Consider the following 20,136-nt stretch of genomic DNA (forward strand, 5'->3'; position numbering starts at 1 on the left):
CTGGGTTAGGATAATGTTGTACCTGCCTGTCTGCATTGTGCCAACTATAAAATTTGGTGGAGGGATATTGGTCTAGGGTTCTTTTTCTGGGGTTGGCCTAGGCCCCTTAGATCCAGTGAAGGGAAATGGACTGACAGACAGGGGGGTAGATTGACAGAGGGTAGACTGACAGACAGGGGTAGACTGACACACAGGGGGGTAGAATGACACACAGGGGTAGACTGACATGCAGGGGGGTTGATTGACAGGGTGTAGATCTACAAATAGACTGAAAGACAGAAACAGACAGACAGGCTGACAAACAGGGGTAGACAGACAGTGGTAGATGACAGACACCAACAGGCTGGCCCACCAGATACCATAAATCCAGCAAGACCAGCTAATGAATAGCTAAGGCTTATAGCTGGTTCTAGCTGTATTTTCTAGGGTATGACAGAGCCATCTAGGCTACTCTGTATTTTACCATGGGCACAATTTTATATACCACCCAGCGCTAGAAGGCGCTGTGTGCACATTTTGAATGGGCACTGCAGTACTTAGCATAAAGTGCCAACTTTGACACGCCACACATCACACAATGTTGAGCCTAAGAACCTGTCCCTATCCCCCTTGGTGGAGAGAATACCCAAGAATACACGTGCAATGATGACTGCATCAGGTAAAATGTTCATGAGAAAATGAGTTCTAAAGTGATCTTTTTAGCTTTCTTGGATTGGATTTCTTAGCTGTTAAAGCAATACATTGCGATATTTGGACCTTTACAAACATGTCTGGTGCTAATTCTCCAATTAGATTTATTAGGTGAGAAAACCGAAGCGAAACATCACAGAGGAAGCCAGAAAAAGAAAAAGACATTCTGATAACTTTACAACAGTGCACTTACTCGCAGAGCCTGTGGGGGCGCAGTTCCGAGAAAACGCTATGTATTGCTTTAACACCCTATGGGGAGACATGCTCCAGGCACATACCTGTGAAATCTCAGACCGATCTAACAGGTACGGTTTGAGGAGAGACTTTTTGTAGGTTTTGCCACATTTTCAAACTGTAGAAAAGTACATTATGGCCGACATTATGGGTCCAAATGGCAAATTTGTTCCCATGATTAATGACTAGAGATGTAAGGGTATCAAAATTTCATTAAAGTGACCAAAGTTATCAGTATTATCGCAGTTTTATAAAATGTGCTGAAGATTTTCAAAAGCTACTGATAAGGACATTGAAATCCTTTCACTAAGTTTTATATTGAAAACCAAATAAAACACAAATAAAAATAGCAGCACTAAACACTTTCTTTTGCATAAACATTCAAATAATGCATCTTGGAGACTGTTGCTAACTTTGGTTGATGCTGGACAGTATGTGCAGCGAGGAGGACATGTTTGGTATTGCTGCATTCATTGAGTCAAGAGCTTTATGCCAGGCCATACCCCGTGTCTCTGCGACCTTCCCATGTCAGTTTCAATTCCACTTATTGACAATGAATGGGGGGAGTTATTCACTCCCAAAGTCCAAAAAATGAATAGAGGTGAATTGCCAGCTATGTTTAGGTGGCTCGTGGACCCACCCCGTGATTCGGATCTGCTCCCAAATTGAACGGGTTCTAAATTAGCCCATGCTACCCAGTCAGTGAGTTTCACGAAAAGCGGTCTGAACGTTTTTGCATAATCCCAGTCCAAAAAATGAATGGAGGTGAATGGCCGGCCCAGCAGTGTTTGGGCGGCTCGTGGACCCGCGCAGTGATTCGGATCTGCTCCAGAATGTAATTAATTTAAATTGTTAGTTGGGCGTGCTACACCCCTCCACCAAGTTTGATGATAATCGGTCGGCAGTTTTTGCGTGATCCTAGTCCAAAAAATGAATGGAGTTGAATGGACAAACCAGGAAACACCTTGTGTACCCACACCATGATTCGAATTGGCTCCAACATTTTTGGGTTCTAAGGTGGCCCATGCTACACCCCTCCACCCAGTTTCATGAAAATCGGTCTGGTACTTTTTGTGTAATCCTGGTCCACAAAATGAATAGCAGTGAATGGCCGGCTGTGTGATTCGGATCCGCTCCAAAATTTAATGGTTTCTAAGTTGGACCATGCTACACCCTTCCACTGACTTTAGTGAAAATTGGTCTGGTAATTTTTGAAATCCTGCTAATAAATGAACAGATAGAATGGGATTATCCAGATGCTTGCTCTGGACCTGTGCAGCACTTTGGTCAACCTTGGTTGTTTTAAATGTGCTTTATAAATAAAAGTTGAGTTGAGTTGAAACAAACGCCATCCAAAACATTACCTCTCGCCCTGCACTGTACATCGTAGGACCCCTAATAATGTGAAAAATACCTAACTAGTATTTATAGTGGACTGAAACTAAAGGAAAAGCTCCAATATATGACTTGTCTGGCCTGCTGTTAACAGTCAGTTTTTTGTTTTGTATTGAAGAACTTGCTCCATTTACAATATTAGCTTACTGAAGTGGGACCATTGCATATTTGAATAGGACAAATTTGGTTGTCAAAAGTTTTGTTTGCATTATTGCAATTGCCTCAACAGCTATTGGATTCACTTGAGGAGGGGTATTGGTGATAGGGGTGGTAGAATCAATACACTTCAGGAATGTGAATCCTTTTGAAATGAAATGAATGATATCGGTGGGCAGGCTGATTAAACAGTGCTGGTCCGTTTGTCCGGACCAGCATGATACTGTAGGGCTATATGCCAGCTCTATAGATAAATCTAAACTAGAAAAGCCCACTCCACTTATACATTCTGACAGCATGCATCAAGTGTTGACCGCTTGACAGAATGTATTGCTGACATAAATGTGTGGATTTCACAGAACTTCCTCGAGTTGAACCAGGACAAAACTGAAATATTGATCATTGGTGAAAAGGATGAAAGAGAGAGACTATCAGTGTACTTAAAAACACTGTCACTGAATACGAAATGCCAGGCAATAAATGTAGGTGTCGTGCTAGACTCTGACCTTAGCTTTGAGGCCCATATAAAGAATGTCACAAGGACCTCATTTTATCACCTAAGAAACATTGCCAAGGTGAAACCTTTCCTCTCCCAGACTGAAGACTGCTTTTTGCTAGCAGGTTTGACTATTGTAACACTCTCTGTCTGGCTTACCAAAAAAGGTGATTAGTCAAATCCAACTGATTCAATGCCCCCTCTGCCTTTGGAACACCCTGCCAGAGGAACGGAGAATGTCTGTGACCATGGAAACTTTTAAGCGAGATCTTAAACATACCTTTTAAATATTGCTTTTACCACATAGCTTTATTTTTCTTAATAACCTAGTGTTTCTAAATGTGCTTTCTCTGTTTTTATAGTTTGTATTCTATTTGACACTATAATTTTTAATTATTTAACTTTTATTGTTTCTTTTAAATCTGTTCTCACTGTGTTTGTATGATTTATGTGTGAACCCTAGGGAGCGCTAAAGTTATGTTTTCTCACAACGCCACTCCCAATTACAGGGTGGGAGACCCGAGGTAGTTACAGGTAAGTTTTCAATTTAAATGAACAAACATGGTTTCTCAATATTACAAAATGCATAAGTTGAAGAACATACAATAGCAGTTACACCTTCCCTAGTACAAGAGTTAAATGACAGACAGTACAGGTCATCCACCATAGACAACACTAAAATTAGGTCTCAGTTGAGAACATAAAGGAAGCTCAGATAAAGTCTACACTCACAATACTTGTCCATGAAACATTGAAACATAATCACGGCAGAAAAGCCAACTCAGGGAGAAGAGCCACTCTCACACGACATTAGAGTAACAAAGAAAATTTAAAAAACCAACACAGGGATAATAAATAAGATGCATGCAAGCACTGCAAAACGGGCACAACAATCTAGTGAGTACAGAGCTTCAATACGAGTGAGGAGTCCCCAGTCAAGGGCCTGTGTTATGCAAAACAGTGGGTGGCCTAGTACAAGCCTATTCTACCTATAGAATTAAAATAATAAAAATGACAAAAGCATCGGCTTAAAACTACAGTGAGCAGCAATACTAGGGAGCCTAGACAAAACGTAGACAGCGGCTGGCAGCACCAATCAAGCCTGTTGTCAATCGGGAGGTAGAAGCACTGAATTCTTTGTGTACTCATGTTGCGGCCTGCATAAATTGTATCTTGTGAACGCTTTCCAACCTAGGGATTCACCAACAATCCCAGGACAAAGTTCTCGATATATGGCGACCAACAACCACACCAAACAAGTCCCCACAAGCTACTCTGCTAGGCAATTGTTGGAGGACCCAGACCATGATTGTCCTGACGCTATGCCTGACTTAAGGATTCAATTAAAGGGGTGGTGGCAATACGATTAACCCTATAAGTCCTACTGCCCACATTCGCCCCCCAAATGCATTGGCGCCCCGACGATGGACTCAAAACCATGGCATGGGCCTGCAACATAAGCTACTGGCTTGGGGCTAATAACCACCTAAACCCCCATTTGTGCTGGTGACCCGTGGGTTCTCCCCTGGTATAGCAGTCGGTGAGGGTCAGAGGAAGCCAGTGGTGCTTTGAGTGCTGCGGCGTAGACCTGGGGCAGGTGGTGGTACTGGTTCCGGTGAGCCTCCACTGGTTTCCAGGTCACTGTCCAGGTCTGGTGCCCGGCTCACAGGGTTCACATCTGCAGACATTCTTATGTCTGGTTCCCTCCTCTCACTGTCTTCAAGGACCAGCATCATGGACTCTTCCTCAAAGTCGCTCGCAGCGGCAGAAACAGAACCAGAGTCATCCCCCTGGTGAGACGGGCTTACTGGCTGGACATCAAGCTCTTTTGTCCTCAGGGCACTCCTCAACTCAGTTCGATGCACTCTGTGAATGGGGCCATCTTGGTGGGCCGGGACCACAGTGTACACCGCCCCCGGGTCTTGGGGTTGGTGCACCACCCAATAGAGCAAGGGATGCCAAAGGTCTTGGATCTTATTTCTCCCTCTCACCTGGTGGTTCCTCAGGTAGACTAGTTGCCCTTCTTCCAGGCCAGGATCATTCACATGCTGGTTATGCTTTTGGTTTCGCTTTTCAGCCTCGGTGTCCAGTTGCTGCTGAACATGATCATGCACCAGTCTTAGGGATTCCTGATGCTGCCGTACCCATTCCTCAGTGGTCTTCTCGCCCTGGTCATCTTGATCAGCGCCGAGGAGGAAGTCTACAGGGAGCTGGGGTTCGCGCCGAATATGACAGGCCAGTGGTGTGGTGAGCAGTGGTGTTATACGAGTATGTTACCTGAGGCAAATACTGGGGCCAGCGTTTCTTTCTGTCAGGGGGTAGAGGAGCATGCAGTTGAACTGCTCACACTGTCCATTGCATTGGTGGTTCTAGACTTCTTGATGCCATAGATGTCACAGAGCTGCTTTATAATGTTGCTGTCAAAGTTCTGGCCTTGGTCCGAATGAATGCGGCTTGGGACGCCAAACAAGTAGACCAATGTTTCACCAGCACATCAGCCACATTGCTGGCCCGTTGGGCTCTCGTTGGTATAGCCTGCGTGAAATTTGAAAACACATCCGTGAGTACTAGAACATTTTCTCTCCCATCACTGGCTGGTTCTAACACTGTGAAATCCATTGCCAGGACCTCATTGGGTTGGGATGCCTGTAGGCTTCCCCGCTAGGCTCGCACTCTGGGGCCTTGCTTCGCCAGGATACACCTCTCACAGTTACGGGACCATTCCTCCACATCCTTTCACATACCTGGCCAATAACTGAGATGCCGGGTGAGTTGTAAAGTACGGTCCACACCCTGATGTCCATGGCCGTCATGCACACTCTGGAACACTTTCTCTCTGAGGCATTGGGGGTGTATGATTTGGAGCATTTCTCCACCGCCACCTAGAGGGTAGATTGTGCGGTACAGTACACCTTCCTTTTCCACCAGGCACCATTGGCAAACCAACTCCTTGCTTTCCTGGCTCAGCTGTTCACTTTCCTTGGGTCCAGGCATTCACCCTTCCTCCAGTACTTCCACACATCCACACAGGGCCAATGGTAGGGTCTCGGTTCTGCAACGAAGACAACTCTAGTTGTGAATAGCTGGGCAAAGCGGCAATCTCATGAGTGTAGGTTTCATGGAGGACAGGGGAGCGAGTGGGTGGGGAATGGTGCAAGTCTCAGGGGACGGCTGTCCCACATGTGAGCCGGTCAATGTACTGTCTGGACAATGAGTCAGCATTACCGTTACTACGACCTGGGCGATATTCCAAGGTGTAATCGAAGGAGGCCAGTTGGGAAACCCATCGCTGTTCCAGTGCTCCTAGCTAAGCAGTCTGAAGGTGACAAAGGGGGTTATTATCAGTATACCCTATGACTTTGTTGCCTAAAAGATACTCTTGAAACTTTTCTGTGATGGCCCATTTAAGCGCTTAAAATTAGAGCTTCATGGAATTGTAATTTTCCATGTTTTTCTCTGTTGGCTTGAGGCTTCGACTGGCAAAGGCTATGGGTCTACATTTACCATTGTGATCCTGAGAGAGCACTGCGCCTAGCCCACCATGGCTGGCATCAATCTCGAGAATGAAAGGCTGCATAGGCCAAAACTGGAGCTGTGATCAGGCCTTCCCTCAAAGCGAGAAATGCTCGCTCACAGTGGTCATCCCAGGCTGAAGACAACGGAGTCTTGGGGGGTCTTACCCTTCTTATTTGGTCCACTCAGCTGTGCCACCAGACGATGGAGGGGGGCTGCTATCTTGGCGAAGCCCTCCACAAACCTACGATAGTATCTGGCGAAACCAAGGATGGAGCGCAACTCTGCCAGGTGTGAAGGTCGCCTCCATTCGTGCACCGCTGCCAACTTCTCTGGGTCTGTAGCCACATCATGTTCAGAAACAACATGCCCAAGATATTTGACTTGCTTTTGGAAGAAATTACATTTGGAAAGCTTTACCTTCGAGCTTTGTTGATCTAGGTGGGAAAATACCTCTTCTAATCCTTCCAGATGTTGGGGGACTGTAGAGGAGAAGACCACAATATCATTGAGGTATAACAGCACAGATTGGAAACATTGGTCCCCGAACATGCGCTCCATTAACCGTTGGAAGGTCCCTGGCGCATTACATAAACCAAAGGGCATTCGGTTGAACTCAAATAAGCCGAATGGAGTACAAAATGCAGTTTTAGCTCTATCTGTGTCCACCATGGCACTCTTTTGGCAGGGGCTATGCGTCTTTCCGTGTCCTGGCATTCAGCTGCCTGTAGTCAACACACATACGAAGGTCTCCTCCTTTCTTCGTCACCAGCACGATTGGGGAAGAGTAGGGACTACAACTTTCCATAATCACCTGGCTGTCTAGCAACTGCTTAATGTGTGCCCTGACGGCCTCGTACTGTGAGGGGCGGATACGCTGATAGGGTTGTCGCACAGGTGCTTCATCTAGTAGTGGGATCTCATGGATAATAAGATTTGTACACCCCAAGTCCCCCTCTCCTTTAGAAAACAAATGCTGATATTTGGTTAATAATTGCCTCGCATCAACATTTTCATCAGGGGTAAGCCCAGGGAAGTTAATATGTTCAATGTCAGCTAAGGTGTCACCCCCCTGATCTGCAGACTGTACTGAAACATGGGCTGTACACTCCTGTGTGGACTTGTCTACAGCAAGTTCTATTTAGGGAGAGCTCCCAGCTATAATGTCTCCACTGTCCACCATCTGTACAGTCCCTACTACTCGACGGGGCACTAGCCACACATCAGACTGGCCTACATTAGTAACAGGGGTATAAAGGGTACCTCTCTCAGCATGGACTAATGCAGGGGAGATGAGTAAACCCTCTGGCAGGCAACTGTCCAATGGACTAAGGGGTTCGAGCAAAAACTCCATAGGGGGCACCTGGGGACAAGTTACAGGGAACATTGACAGTGTTCCAGCAGCACACGTATAGGAAGCCTACCCTGGACTTTAAATGCTGTGGATGAACTTACAATGGCCAGATGTGACGGAGGGCACGTTTCCACACCAGGCTGGCAGACTGAACTGCAGGGCTCTGAAATAGTCCGGGGCCATGTTGTTCAAAGAGCTCACGGTAACATCCAGTGGTAATGTTCATACCAAGGATACCAGGCGTAGCCTTCTTACGGCTCTTGATGACACCCTCAAGGGGGGTCTTTTACTATAAAAATACCCCTACTCGGCAGACACCTGTCTAAAATCCTTACATCAAGCTTAATGTAGCCCAGGTAAGGTATGTCCAACCCATTAGCTGCTTTAAGGCCCAGCCACTTACATTGGTGAAGTTCGTGTTCAGACAAATGGGAAGAATGTTCAACAAAACAGCTTTCTGTAATGGTGGTGACCATGGAGCCAGTATCTAATAAACAAGGAACCTCTACTCCACCCATGGACAGTCACTACAGAACAGGGTCCAATCAGTTTGTCCACTGCTGCTTCACATTCAACATTAGAGTCTAAATGCCCCCCTCCCAGTGTGTGACCCTGCCATTCTAATTTTCCGAATATGCAGCTGTACAGTGGCAGTGTTCGCCTGAGGGGGTGGTGGGTCCCCTTGGGTACAATAACGAGCAATATGACCTGGCTGCATACACTTCACACAAATGGGTCGGCCATCAGGAGCTCGTTGAAACCATCTGTCCCTGAAGACAGGTCTACCTCTGCCCATCCTTACATAAGAATTCAAAGTCTGTGCGATTTGTGCTTGTTGTTTAAGAAGCATGTTCCTCAACTCTTCCAGCTCAGATTTGTCTACCTCAACTGCCTCACTAGTTGCAGTGGCCTGAGCTTCACATGTCTGTGGGAGGGTCCGTACATACTTTTCCTTGGACTGGCCCTCCTCAACCCATCAAATCGCCTCTTTGCGAACGTCTAGCATGGATAGCTCCCCATTCTGCCTCACCATCCTCTTTAACTCTCAGCGCAGCATGTGGTCTTTGACATTTTCGCAGAACTGGTCTCGCAGCAAGATCTGTGGATTGGACATAGCTTGGGGGTTACACAACCTAACTTGCTCCATCAATGTCATAAGAGCATGGAAATAATCCTGCAAGGATTCTCCCCCTTTCTGTTTTCTGTCAAAGAATTTCTGTTGTAAAGACACATAGCTCTCTAAATTTAACGTGCAGCCCTTTTTAGATAATCATACACAAACAAAGCTTTGTCCAGCTCAGACATGTGTCGGGTCCTCAAACAACTCTCCACCTCCTCCACCCACTCGTCTACAGTTGAGGCCCCAGCAACGGGAGACCCATAAAATTTGGGGCACTTCCTCTCTCTAGGGAGGTAAACAGTCTGTTCTTGTTGTTGTGGAGGTGCAGCTACATCACCCGAAGGTGCAGGTGCTGGGTTTTGACAGTCCCCCATTTTCAGGTCAGGCTGACAGTCTTTCATTTTCAGTCCAGAGCTGAGCCAGCTCCTCCCGCAACTTTTGCAATTCCTCCTCCATCTGTCGATTGGGACACTGTCCTAACACAGTCCAAAAGCAGGGCCACCTAGTGGTAAGGCGGTGCAAGGCTCGAGTACTGTCAGTCCACTGGGGGTGCTTTCTTCACTGCCAACCGCTGTTCTTTATACCCACTAAAAATAAATCTGTGCTGCTAGTACAATTACAGGGTGGGAGACCCGAGGTAGTTACAGGTACGTGTTCAATTTAAATGAACAAACATGGTTTCTCAATATTACAAAATGTATCAGCGCATCGGTTGAAGAACATACAATAGCAGTTACACCTTCCCTAGTACAAGATTAAAAAGACAGTACAGGTCATCCACAATAGACAACGCTAAAACTAGGTCTCAGTTCGGAACATAAAGGAAGCTCGGATAAAGTCTACACTTACGATACTTGTCCATGAAACATTGAAACATAATCACGGCAGAAAAGCCAACTCAGGGCGTAGAGCCACTCTCACACGGCATTAGAGTAACATAAAGAAAATGTAAAAAAAAACAAAAAAAAACCCCGGGTTAATAAATAAGATGCACGCAAGCACTTCAAAACGGGCACGACAATCTAGTGAGTACAGAGCTTCAATACGAGTGAGGAGTCCCCAGTCAAGGGCCTGTGTTATGCAAAACAGTGGATGGCCTAGTACAAGCCTAGCCTACCTATAGAATTAAAATAATAAAAATGACAAAAGCATCGGCTTAAAACTACAGTGAGCAGCAATACTAGGGAGCCTAGACAAAACGTAAAAGAACAGCGGCTGGCAGCACCAATCAAGCCTGTTGTCAATCGGGAGGTAGAAGCACTGAATTGTTTGTGTACTCGTGTTGTGGCCTGCATAAAACGATCCCAGGACACAGTTCTCAATATATAGCGACCAACAACCACACCAAACATTTCCCCACAAGCTACTCTGCTAGGCAATTGTTGGAGGACCTGATTGTCCTGGCGCTATGCCTGACTTAAGGATTAAATTAAAGGGGCGGTGTCAATATGATTAACCCTATAGGTCTCACTGCCCACATATGTATTTATCCTTATCCTTTTATGTAAAGCACTTTGCTACATTAATTTGTATGAATGGTGCTAGATAAATAGTCTAAAGTCTAAAACTTGACCATAAATGCTCAGTGGCAAACTTTCAATTGGCTAGTTTCAAGTCTAGTTTCAATGAAGGACCATTAGTTAGCTTTTAAACCTCTTTTTATAACTGCAATTTTAAGAGATTTCTCATTAAGATCAAAATTATATTTCGTTATATACGAAATATATAACTGGCTCTTTGGCACTATTGGCTCTTGCCATTCTCTCAGCTCTCCAATGTGGGCTGCTTCCTCTAACCCCAGTGCAAGTAGTTACATATATAATGAACAATGCCAACTCCTATCATTTAAAGGTAAAAAGGTGAAAACACTTCACCAGATCTGCAAAATATCCATTGTCAAATACATTAAGTGGATTGCAGTCCAGATCAGGACCGAACAAAAAAATCAATACACACCGAAATGCACTGAATTTAATAATACAAACATCATGGACCAGACATTCTTTAGTGTAGCGCAGCCAGCTATAATCTGTCCCAGAACTTAGGGAGCTATAGTTCTGTCTGATCCTTATCTAAACCCCAGCCTTCATGCAGATTGTGTGTCTGACATGCTCAGCACCTAAAGTGATATGGGACTAGGACTGAATGATTCTGGCTAAAATGAGAACCTCAATTTTTCGACACCAGAATTGAGATCACGATTCTCTCACATGATTCTCATTTCTCGAAAATATTTATTGCGCTCTTATATGCGAGTAAACAGCTAGTTGGCTTTTAACAGACATTTTCTTAAAGTGCTTCACTTAAAACTCAAGTCTCTTGTAAAAAATTTAAATAAAGTTTAAAAAATAGAATGTTAACTTACAGCTTTAGAATAAATAAAATCAAACTTTGTACATGGACAGCCTACTGTGGCTTTAAACAGAGTAACAGACATCAAAGTGCTTGACTTAAAGGGGACAGAAAATGCAAAACTCCCTTTCAGTGTTTTTGCATATACATTTGAGTCTCTGATAGCCCTACCACCACACAAACGATCAGGTAAGACAACCCATTCATTTTGTTGTGGGTGGCGAAATGCAGAAAACCCAGCTCCCAGCGGGTGACTCAATTCGATCTATGTTTCTGACGTCTGAAGCAGAGACTCATAATAATCCCGCCCTCGTTTGAATATCCCCGTCTACCTGCCTCACCTGGCTATAAAGTTTTGGAGTGTTGCTGGCCTCACAAGCTAGCATAATGTCTGCGTACCTTAAATGCTCTGTTCTTGGGTGTAATAACCAGCATAAACACTACATCGTCTCCCAACCTCAGTGGACAGAAGACCTGAGTGGATAAGTCTATTTTTGATGGCAACGTAGCCGCTCAAGTTCCTAAGAGGCTGTTGGTCTGTGCTCACCATTCTTTGCCAGATTGCTTATCAATCTGGATCAGTACAACGCAGGATTTTCAAGTCATCTCAACCTGGATGATAAAGCTATACCTACTGTCCGCAGAAATCATGCAGGAAGTGTAAGTAATTGTGCTGTTTTTCTTTGTCTAGCTATAGACTAGTACCAAAGCTAGTTAGCTTCATCCCAGATGCATGCAACGTTAGTGAAGGACATTGGTAGGCTTATCGTTGATCTAGCAGTTAGTAAAATTGATCAAATGTTTAGATGTGGACATCATCGGATTCCCCCTCAGCCAACAGAATCTAGCTGATGGCTATCTGCAGTCGTTGGACTGCTGTTAGACAGCAAATGTGAAAGTAAATGTAATGATTCGATGTTGTATGATATTGTGTTTGTGCAACCCTAGTGTAACATTCGCCATGCTCTGGCAAACTATGATTGCACCGCAAAACTGTTTCAGTAACGTAGCTACACTCTCTCACGCTTTCATTCTCAATGGATTGACATCACGGAGTGGGCGTGGAGGAGGGGCAGCTCTTTTGCGTAGAAAAAAAAAAATCAATCCTGGCGGTTTAGAGCGCAGCTCAAAATAGGCATATATAACACTCAATCCGAGTGGTATTTTCTGGTAAAATACTCAAAGACATATTGGGGAACCCAAAGACTTATTTTAAATTGTTGAAAATTTGCATTTGCTGTCCCCTTTAAACTCAACTCTCTCTTGGAATAAACAGAATAACAAAAATAAATAAGTATCTTGCTGCTGAATGCTGAACAAAGGAGGAGGAGGAATGCAAGCAAGCTATAATGCCCCCTTTACTGAAAATATTTTACTTGACTTAAACAAAGTGCTTGACTCAAACTTTAAAGTATAACAAAAAATAACTCAATACTGCTGTGTTGGGTGTAAAATAAAAAACAGAATGTAAAGCTACAGCTTTAGAACGCCTAGCCAGCTGGCCCCCATTCCAAGTTCCAACTACTGTACTTAAAGGTTCTTGGCTAAGAACACCAACATGTTGACATTCTGAGACTTCAGGGAGGAACGATGGCAAGTTACAATGTTCCCCCCTGTACTGAAAGCCCTTTCTGAAGGGGTACTGGTGGCTGTAATACAAAGGTATTTCCTGGCCAGCACAGACAATCTTGGATAGTGTCCCTTGTTTTCCTTCCACCACTTTAAGGGGTCTTCCTCCTTGTCTATGTTTCTTGTGAGCAGATATGAGCTTAGCTCCAAGTCAACATCGAGCTCTACAGGTACAGCTGCAGCTGCCTCATTGCCATTTGCTGCTTTAAAAAAGCTGCCTAAGGTCTTCCTCTTGTTTCCACCAGGGGGGTCCATGGCACTGGAGGAAGTTGTGGAGGCACTCTACTTGAAAAGAGAAAATATATATATTTTAAAAAGTTAGTCTCAATATTCTACACTTGATATCTTAAGTAATATCTCTCAGCATTTAAAAACACAGTTTGATTAACTAAAGTAAACTATTTAATATATACATAATAGATATAATATAAACAAATATTGGTGTCGTCGCTGACATAGTCCAGTTTAAATCTTGGATCCAGAGTTGTGGCTATGTCGAGCAGCTCCTGTGTGTTTGCATCACTGTACTTTTCGTACTGCAGGATCCTTGTCTTAATTTGTTGTGTGAGTTTAGTGTTATCTTCCTCCACTGCCAACAGTGTTTCAAAGAGGTGGAGGGCTGGCTTCACAGAGAAGAGGCTAACATATTGCTCTCCTGAGAGGGCATCAGTGAAGTCTGCCAGTGGGGTGAGCGTCTTGTTGATCACTTGAAGGACCTCAATATCACACCATGTTAGAACACTGCGTCTAGCGCTCTGGACCTTAACTTTGGGAAGAACACGTGCAATGCACTCTTTCTGTTCAAGGACCCGGTGGACCATAGCAAGTCAGGATCCCCATCTTGTTGGGCACTCAGTTTTTAGCTGGTGTTGAGGTAGGTTGAGCTCATTCTGCTCTTTAGCAAGCTCTTGCTTCCGCCTCCAACTGTGGCTGAAGGCGCTCACAGTCTTTTTACAAACACCCATAGCTTGGTCAATTTGGTCGTCTCATTGCATTCTCTGCAAAATAAAATAAAAATGTTATCATTTTTGCTATAAATTCACTTAATTCTGTACATTTTCTTACATGAAAAACTGTAAAACATTATTTAAAAATACAATTAGAAGCATTTTAGAAGCATAACTAAATTGTGTGTGGTAATGGTTTTCAGTTCAGTTTTAAGTAATTTAAAACAGTAGTTCATTTAGATTAAAATACATAATGATGCACAGTAAAATCCTCAGTATTATTTTAAGTCAGAGAATAAAACTGTACCCAAATGGATGTGGTCTTAGAGCCTATACAATTTAAAACGGTAATTAGCCAAATTAATAAATGAATGAATAATTCAAATAGATAAACATGTTGTTCAGTACAATATTCTGAGTTAATTTACCTCTACACTCAGTTTTAAATGAACAGGGGATTTTACTGTGGGATGAAATGCAATACACACAGCTCACCTATAGCCAGATGTAGCCTGTGGCCAAAACACTGAAGCCTTGTCCAGTTGTTTAGTTAAGCTGCTTTCACAATGTTTGATCCACTGTCCGTAGTGATGCACACCATTCTTCCCTCATCCAAACCCCAGGAGTTGAGACTCTCCCTTAGACCATCTGAAAGCTCCTCTCCCGTGTGGTCCTTCGGAAAGTATGCTGTCTGTAGGCACCTACTTTTCATGGAGAAATCACTGTTGATGAAATGTACTGTGAGGCTCATATATGGCTCCATAGTTCGGCTTGAACACAGATCTGTTGTTGCCGCGAAATGATGGATATCTTGCAGCTCTGCCTCGACTGTGGTTCGAGTCTTGGTGTACAGTTCAGGCAATGTAACACGTGAGAAGTAGTTTCGAGAGGGCAACGAGTACCGCTCATCCAGTGTCTTCACCATATTCTTGAACCCTTCGTTGTTAACTGTGTAAATTGGTGCCATGTCCTTAGCTAAGAAATAAGTGACTGCTTCGGTAATCTCCTTCTGCCGTCGATCATTTTGTGGAAATGGTGATGCACTGCATAGCGTTATTGATGTCTGTGTCGTCTGGCGACTGACTGGACTTTTGCAATGTGGTTTGTTGTTGTGCCTTCTTAACTTAATCATGTTCAATTTTGTGGTTACGTTTCAGGTGGTTCATGAGATCTGTAGTATTACCTTCCGTTGCAGCAACGACAGCAAAACAAAGCTTGCAAATGTCATCTTTTTTTAATTCGTTGTCAGATTTAAACCCAAAATAGTTCCATATGCCGCTGGAATGTGGTCCTTTTCTTGATGCACAACATCCCCCTCACTCTCGCCACCGGCATTTTCTTTGTTCTCGCTAATTTCTCTTTTTCCATCTGTTAGTGTTATTATGCTCTCCTCACTCTTGGCTAAACTAATGCTAATGTGCTGGGGCTTCCTATGTCCTGCCGCCCGGCTCCTGCTCCCACGTGGAGTGTCGGGTTACCATAGCGGCGCATGACAGTACATTTATTTTTACTATTTTTTATTTTTACTAAATGCAGTTGTATGTTCACATTAATATTCAACTAATAGCGTCTTTTTGCCTTACATTGTTCAAGTATGAATGACATTGAACATTTGAATTGTTGAGAGGCAAAATACACAAATTCAACATGACGTCACAGAATCTTATAAGACCCCAAAAATCATTTTCGTGACATGAGACTGCATGACACCCTGTGAATTTATTATTTTTGTGTACTGGCAAGTCTTGGGAGGAAATCTTGTGGTGGAAACTGAAGTGACATGTTTTGCTTGTCACAATATCAGGAAGACAACGAACACTTCGCCCCGTGAAACGAAATGTACATGCACATAAAAGACCGGTGTTGACTTTCGTTGTCTTTTATTATTATTGTCCTTATTCAGCTCTGCGTTTTGATTACAATAAAAGATGGCCCCCAATCTCACAAAATACCACAGTCCAGTGTCTCCTTGTTCTGATGTATCCCAAATGAATCTCTCCAACACAGGATTTGAGCGACAAGCAAAAGCTGTTTATTCCAGAAGGTTTCACATACAAAAGACGATGCCATAAAGTCTAATGTACAGTTGACCTCTCTGTATGCTGTCTGAACTCAAAATCAAAGCATCTGAGCTCGAGCACGGTTCTTATGGTTCGGGTGTCCCCCCCCTTGTCTCTTCTCCGATAAGACTGGTCTGGTCTCTCATGTGGCTCCTGGCATTGCAAGGTTAAGATAAGCTACGCCGCCTCGGCGCTAACCACAACAATTGTGTTTGGCACAGAGTGTACCAGCCATGGAATGTTATCTCTATCTCATAAGTCTATGGAAGAGAGACACCGTTTCTTACAGAAAACTCCAGCTGACAGCCAAACTCAAAGGTCAATCATTATAATTAGGAACAGCTAACAGGATCAGATTAAACCAACATTTCTCTGAAAATCAACCAAATTCAACACCGGTATTTACCTGCATTGAAGCCATCCTTCCAGAAAGTAGCTAAATCTTCAAGTCCAGTCTGCTCCACACGCGTTTGTTATCATTTTTCCCATCGTTACAGCGAGTGAGTGGAGGATTGTGGGAAGTGTGGTTCTTAAAACGCAGTGCTGATTTTATCACAACCAGACGGTCTGCCAAAGTGGCGAGTCTTATAATGTATCTGACAATACCAATCAATATAATTTATGTTATAAATATGAAAAAAAAGCATTTTCCTTTTCTTACAGAACCTGCAATCGGATGCCACATTTCACTTGAGGCCTTAGAAAGAAGGCTCTACCTGGCCCAGTCAGACATGGAAGACCAAGACGTGGAACAACTATGTTTTCAATCTCTGCCAAAGCCACGGACTAAAAGCCAAAGCAAACAGAAGAGGGGTTCCAGGTTTCTCATGAACACCAGGGATCGACCACAGAGATCTAGACCCCCGGATTAATCAGGAACTTTTCCTACACACCCATCTGTACATCTTTCTCTTGAAATACACATTTGTTATGGTTCATTACACTACAATGAGTGTGACTTGTACATTATTGATATCTAGTGGATTAATATCTAGTGGCATTCTTACAGTAGGGTACTTGGGGTGTTTTCCAAGTCAGAGCAAATGATTTGTTTCCAAGTGGATTTGTGCTAGAATGAGTGAAAATCACTGCTGCTCTGCAAGTGAATAAACAACAGACGCATAGAAGGTTCAGAAGATTAACCACAGACGCATAGAAGGTTCAGCAGATTAACCACAGACGCATATAAGGCTCAATAGATTAAACACAGATGCATAGAACCACAGACACATAGAAGGTTCAGTAGATTAGCCACACCATAGAAGGTTCCGTAGATTAACTCCACCATAGAAGGTTCAGTAGATTAACCACAGACGCATAAAGGCTCAGTAGTTTAACCACGGATATAGGTTCAGTAGATTAACCACACATAGAAGGCTCAATAGATTAACCATACATAGAAATCCTAGTAGATTAACCACACATAGAAGGTTCAGTAGATTAACCACAGATGCATAGAAGGCTCAGTCGATTAACCACACATAAAAGGTTCAGTAGTGATGTTCCTCTGGGCCTAACCCTTTGGCTCCACTGTAGCCACTGTGTCACGTTCGATGCCAGCATCAAATTTAGAGAATCGCAGAGGTTCATTGCTTGATTTTTGGCAGTAGAATGGACGTCTGACATCTGCAGCGGAGCCGTGCTGTTAGATTAACCATCGCCATAATTCCCCCTCATTGATAAACCATAGGTCACAGAGACCAGAAAGTAAGAAGAGGTTTACCTGTAGTGGTTAAACACTTTTTGTGACCGAGGGCTTTGCTAAAATGACTAGACTTTACTCAGTGCTCCCATCATCCAGATTAGCAGCCCGTTTAACAGGATGAGGAGCAAACCGGATATGGCAATTATGAATTTACTTAATGTCATCTGGTACTAATGTAATATTTATTATTGACACATTTTATAAGAAGACCAGCACCATATATCTGATAATATATACACTCAGTTATCTGGATGCTTTGTTTATGCCAAGTCCATCCATTATGGTAAAACATGCTCTAACCATCCAACTTATTTAAAGCAAAGATATTCCTTTTAACTACTGACCGACCGTCATTTACTTAATAAAGAAGCGTATTACATTTGCACATTATGAAAGTTAATGCATTTAATCACTAATCATTTCAAGTTTTGTTTGTCCTTATTCTGTTGTCTCTGCTACCATATGACACCAAGCACAAGGACTCGCCTCACAAAATTATCTTAGCCATTGATAGCATCATACAGTAGAATATATAATACAAGTAATATCAAATGTATCAATTCAATAGGGTAACACTTTATATTAAGCTGTTCTATTTGTACGAGATTTCCAGTCATTGCACAATTGTCAGACTTACAACTTAGTCCTCTAACTTACTACGATACTTGAAACACAACATACCCATCCAAATTTATCTCGTAATGTACCATTATGGGAACCTAATCCTTGTTACCCATACATACCTGCTGTGACAAAGTATTTCATTAAAGAATAAACTGCTATCTTACTATAAAGTGTGACCAAAGACACTCAAGATGACTCATGGATATGGTAGCCGTTGGTTTGAATATTCATGGATGAACATACGGTAGCTGTTGGTTTGAATGTGTTTGTCCATCCTGTGCTGACCTAGCAATATCATTCTGCTTTAAGTGGTGAATATATTTTGTATTTTTCATGAACCATCTGTTTACGTTTCTATTACTGGATGTATGTGATGTAAACAATCTACTGGATGGAGATGGACAGAACACTTGATTTCATTCAAACCAGTAGACTGAATTGTACACAGTAGACTGAGACATTCATTCCTGAAATGGTAACATCAAGAACATGGTACGTTATTTTGTTTTAGTACATTGGCTTTATTGATAGAAAAAGGTGGTTTCTACCTTCAGTTATATGCAAGATTAGAAAAAAACTGCATTGGCTACTGGAATCAGTTTCAACCAGTGATCTCAACTCAGTTATTGGTGATCAGATTACATTCTAAATTCCTAAATTAACCTACATACATACAACAAATATACTTGCATACTGGCACATACTATGAGCTGCACAAACTTTGCTTACACCGGCAATACTTCCCATTAATCATAATTTTCGTAGTAATTTCATACCCTTGCTTAAGTGCAAAGTGACCAAAAAATAGTCCAAAAAAACTCCTTGTAGGAGTTGAGAGCCAACAGTCTAAAGGAATAAACACTTTGGTAGAAGGTTTGGCGCAGCACAGCACAGAGGTGCACATCTTAGCTGACACGGGGGACAGCGAGTGTTGGGAGTGGCTTCGTTATTTTGCAGTGAGTTTCTGCTGAATGTGTTTATATTTGAGCAGCTCTTGGTCTGAGACGGAGGGTTTGAGGCTGAGCAGAGCGCAGTCAAAGTCCTCTGCAGACAGCAGCAGAGGAGACTCCTCGGTGTCCAGACCTGAGAGCTCAAGAGAGATCCAGATAACAGACAGAAAGAGGACAGAGAAATCAGGGAAGAGTGTGAGTGAGAGAGAGAGAGAGAGAGGATGAAGAGATGCCAAGACAAAATGAGTGCCTATTACATTTGTGGCTTGGTTTGAGGTCGCTACAGGATGTTAGGAGCAGAGCCCATTACCATACTTTAAGTGGGTCCTTAAAGGACACGATGAATTGAAATCAATGAACTGTTATTTTATATATCTTCAAGGACTTTTATTCAAACTGGTTGATTTTTGAGTGGAATTAAGAATGTGTTACATAAAGTAACTGCCACAACATTTGCACTGTAGTATTATGTTTTGAAAACTATAGTAAAGTTTTGATCAGTGAATGACCTAATCTCATGATTTGTGTCCCTGTTTTAATAAGATTAATTATGGTATATGTTTTAATTCAATTAGATGAACTATGTTTTAATTTGATTATTTGTGGTATATGTTTTAATTAGATTAATTATGGTACATGCTTTAATTAGATTCATTATGGTACAGTAGTGAGCCCTTGGGGGTAGTAATCTTACCCGCGGGATCTCAACGCACTGTCAAACCAACAAACTCAAACTCTCATTAGCAGGACAACAGCAAAACGTTGCGGCATGTCAGCGTAAAGTTTACGGTCAATAATTTGTCAACAAATTTGGTGGAAGTTGAGGCGACAGTAATTCGCCAACCTAGCTTAAATGTTCATGGACATGTTGTGATTTAATTTGATTTAGTCCCTCTGTCTTGATTAATGAT

The 20,136-nt window shown here is 42.9% G+C and overlaps 1 protein-coding gene across 1 annotated transcript in view; it reads right to left on the reverse strand.

Annotated features, from left to right (window-relative positions):
- Window positions 1-18,799: 18,799 nt before the first annotated feature.
- The window catches only part of pex6 (peroxisomal biogenesis factor 6), a gene marked incomplete at its 5' end in the record, with an annotated part of 99,811 nt that continues 98,474 nt past the window's right edge, over window positions 18,800-20,136 (reverse strand). Inside the window, one exon of the mRNA XM_084460246.1 lies at window positions 18,800-19,358. Within this exon, the coding sequence (XP_084316372.1) occupies window positions 19,222-19,358 (137 nt within the window). The 3' untranslated portion in view covers window positions 18,800-19,221. The remainder of the gene's footprint in view (window positions 19,359-20,136) is intronic.

This window comes from Borostomias antarcticus (genome assembly GCF_949987555.1).
Source record: "Borostomias antarcticus genome assembly, chromosome: 31".
NCBI classification, from domain to species: Eukaryota; Metazoa; Chordata; class Actinopteri; order Stomiiformes; family Stomiidae; genus Borostomias; species Borostomias antarcticus.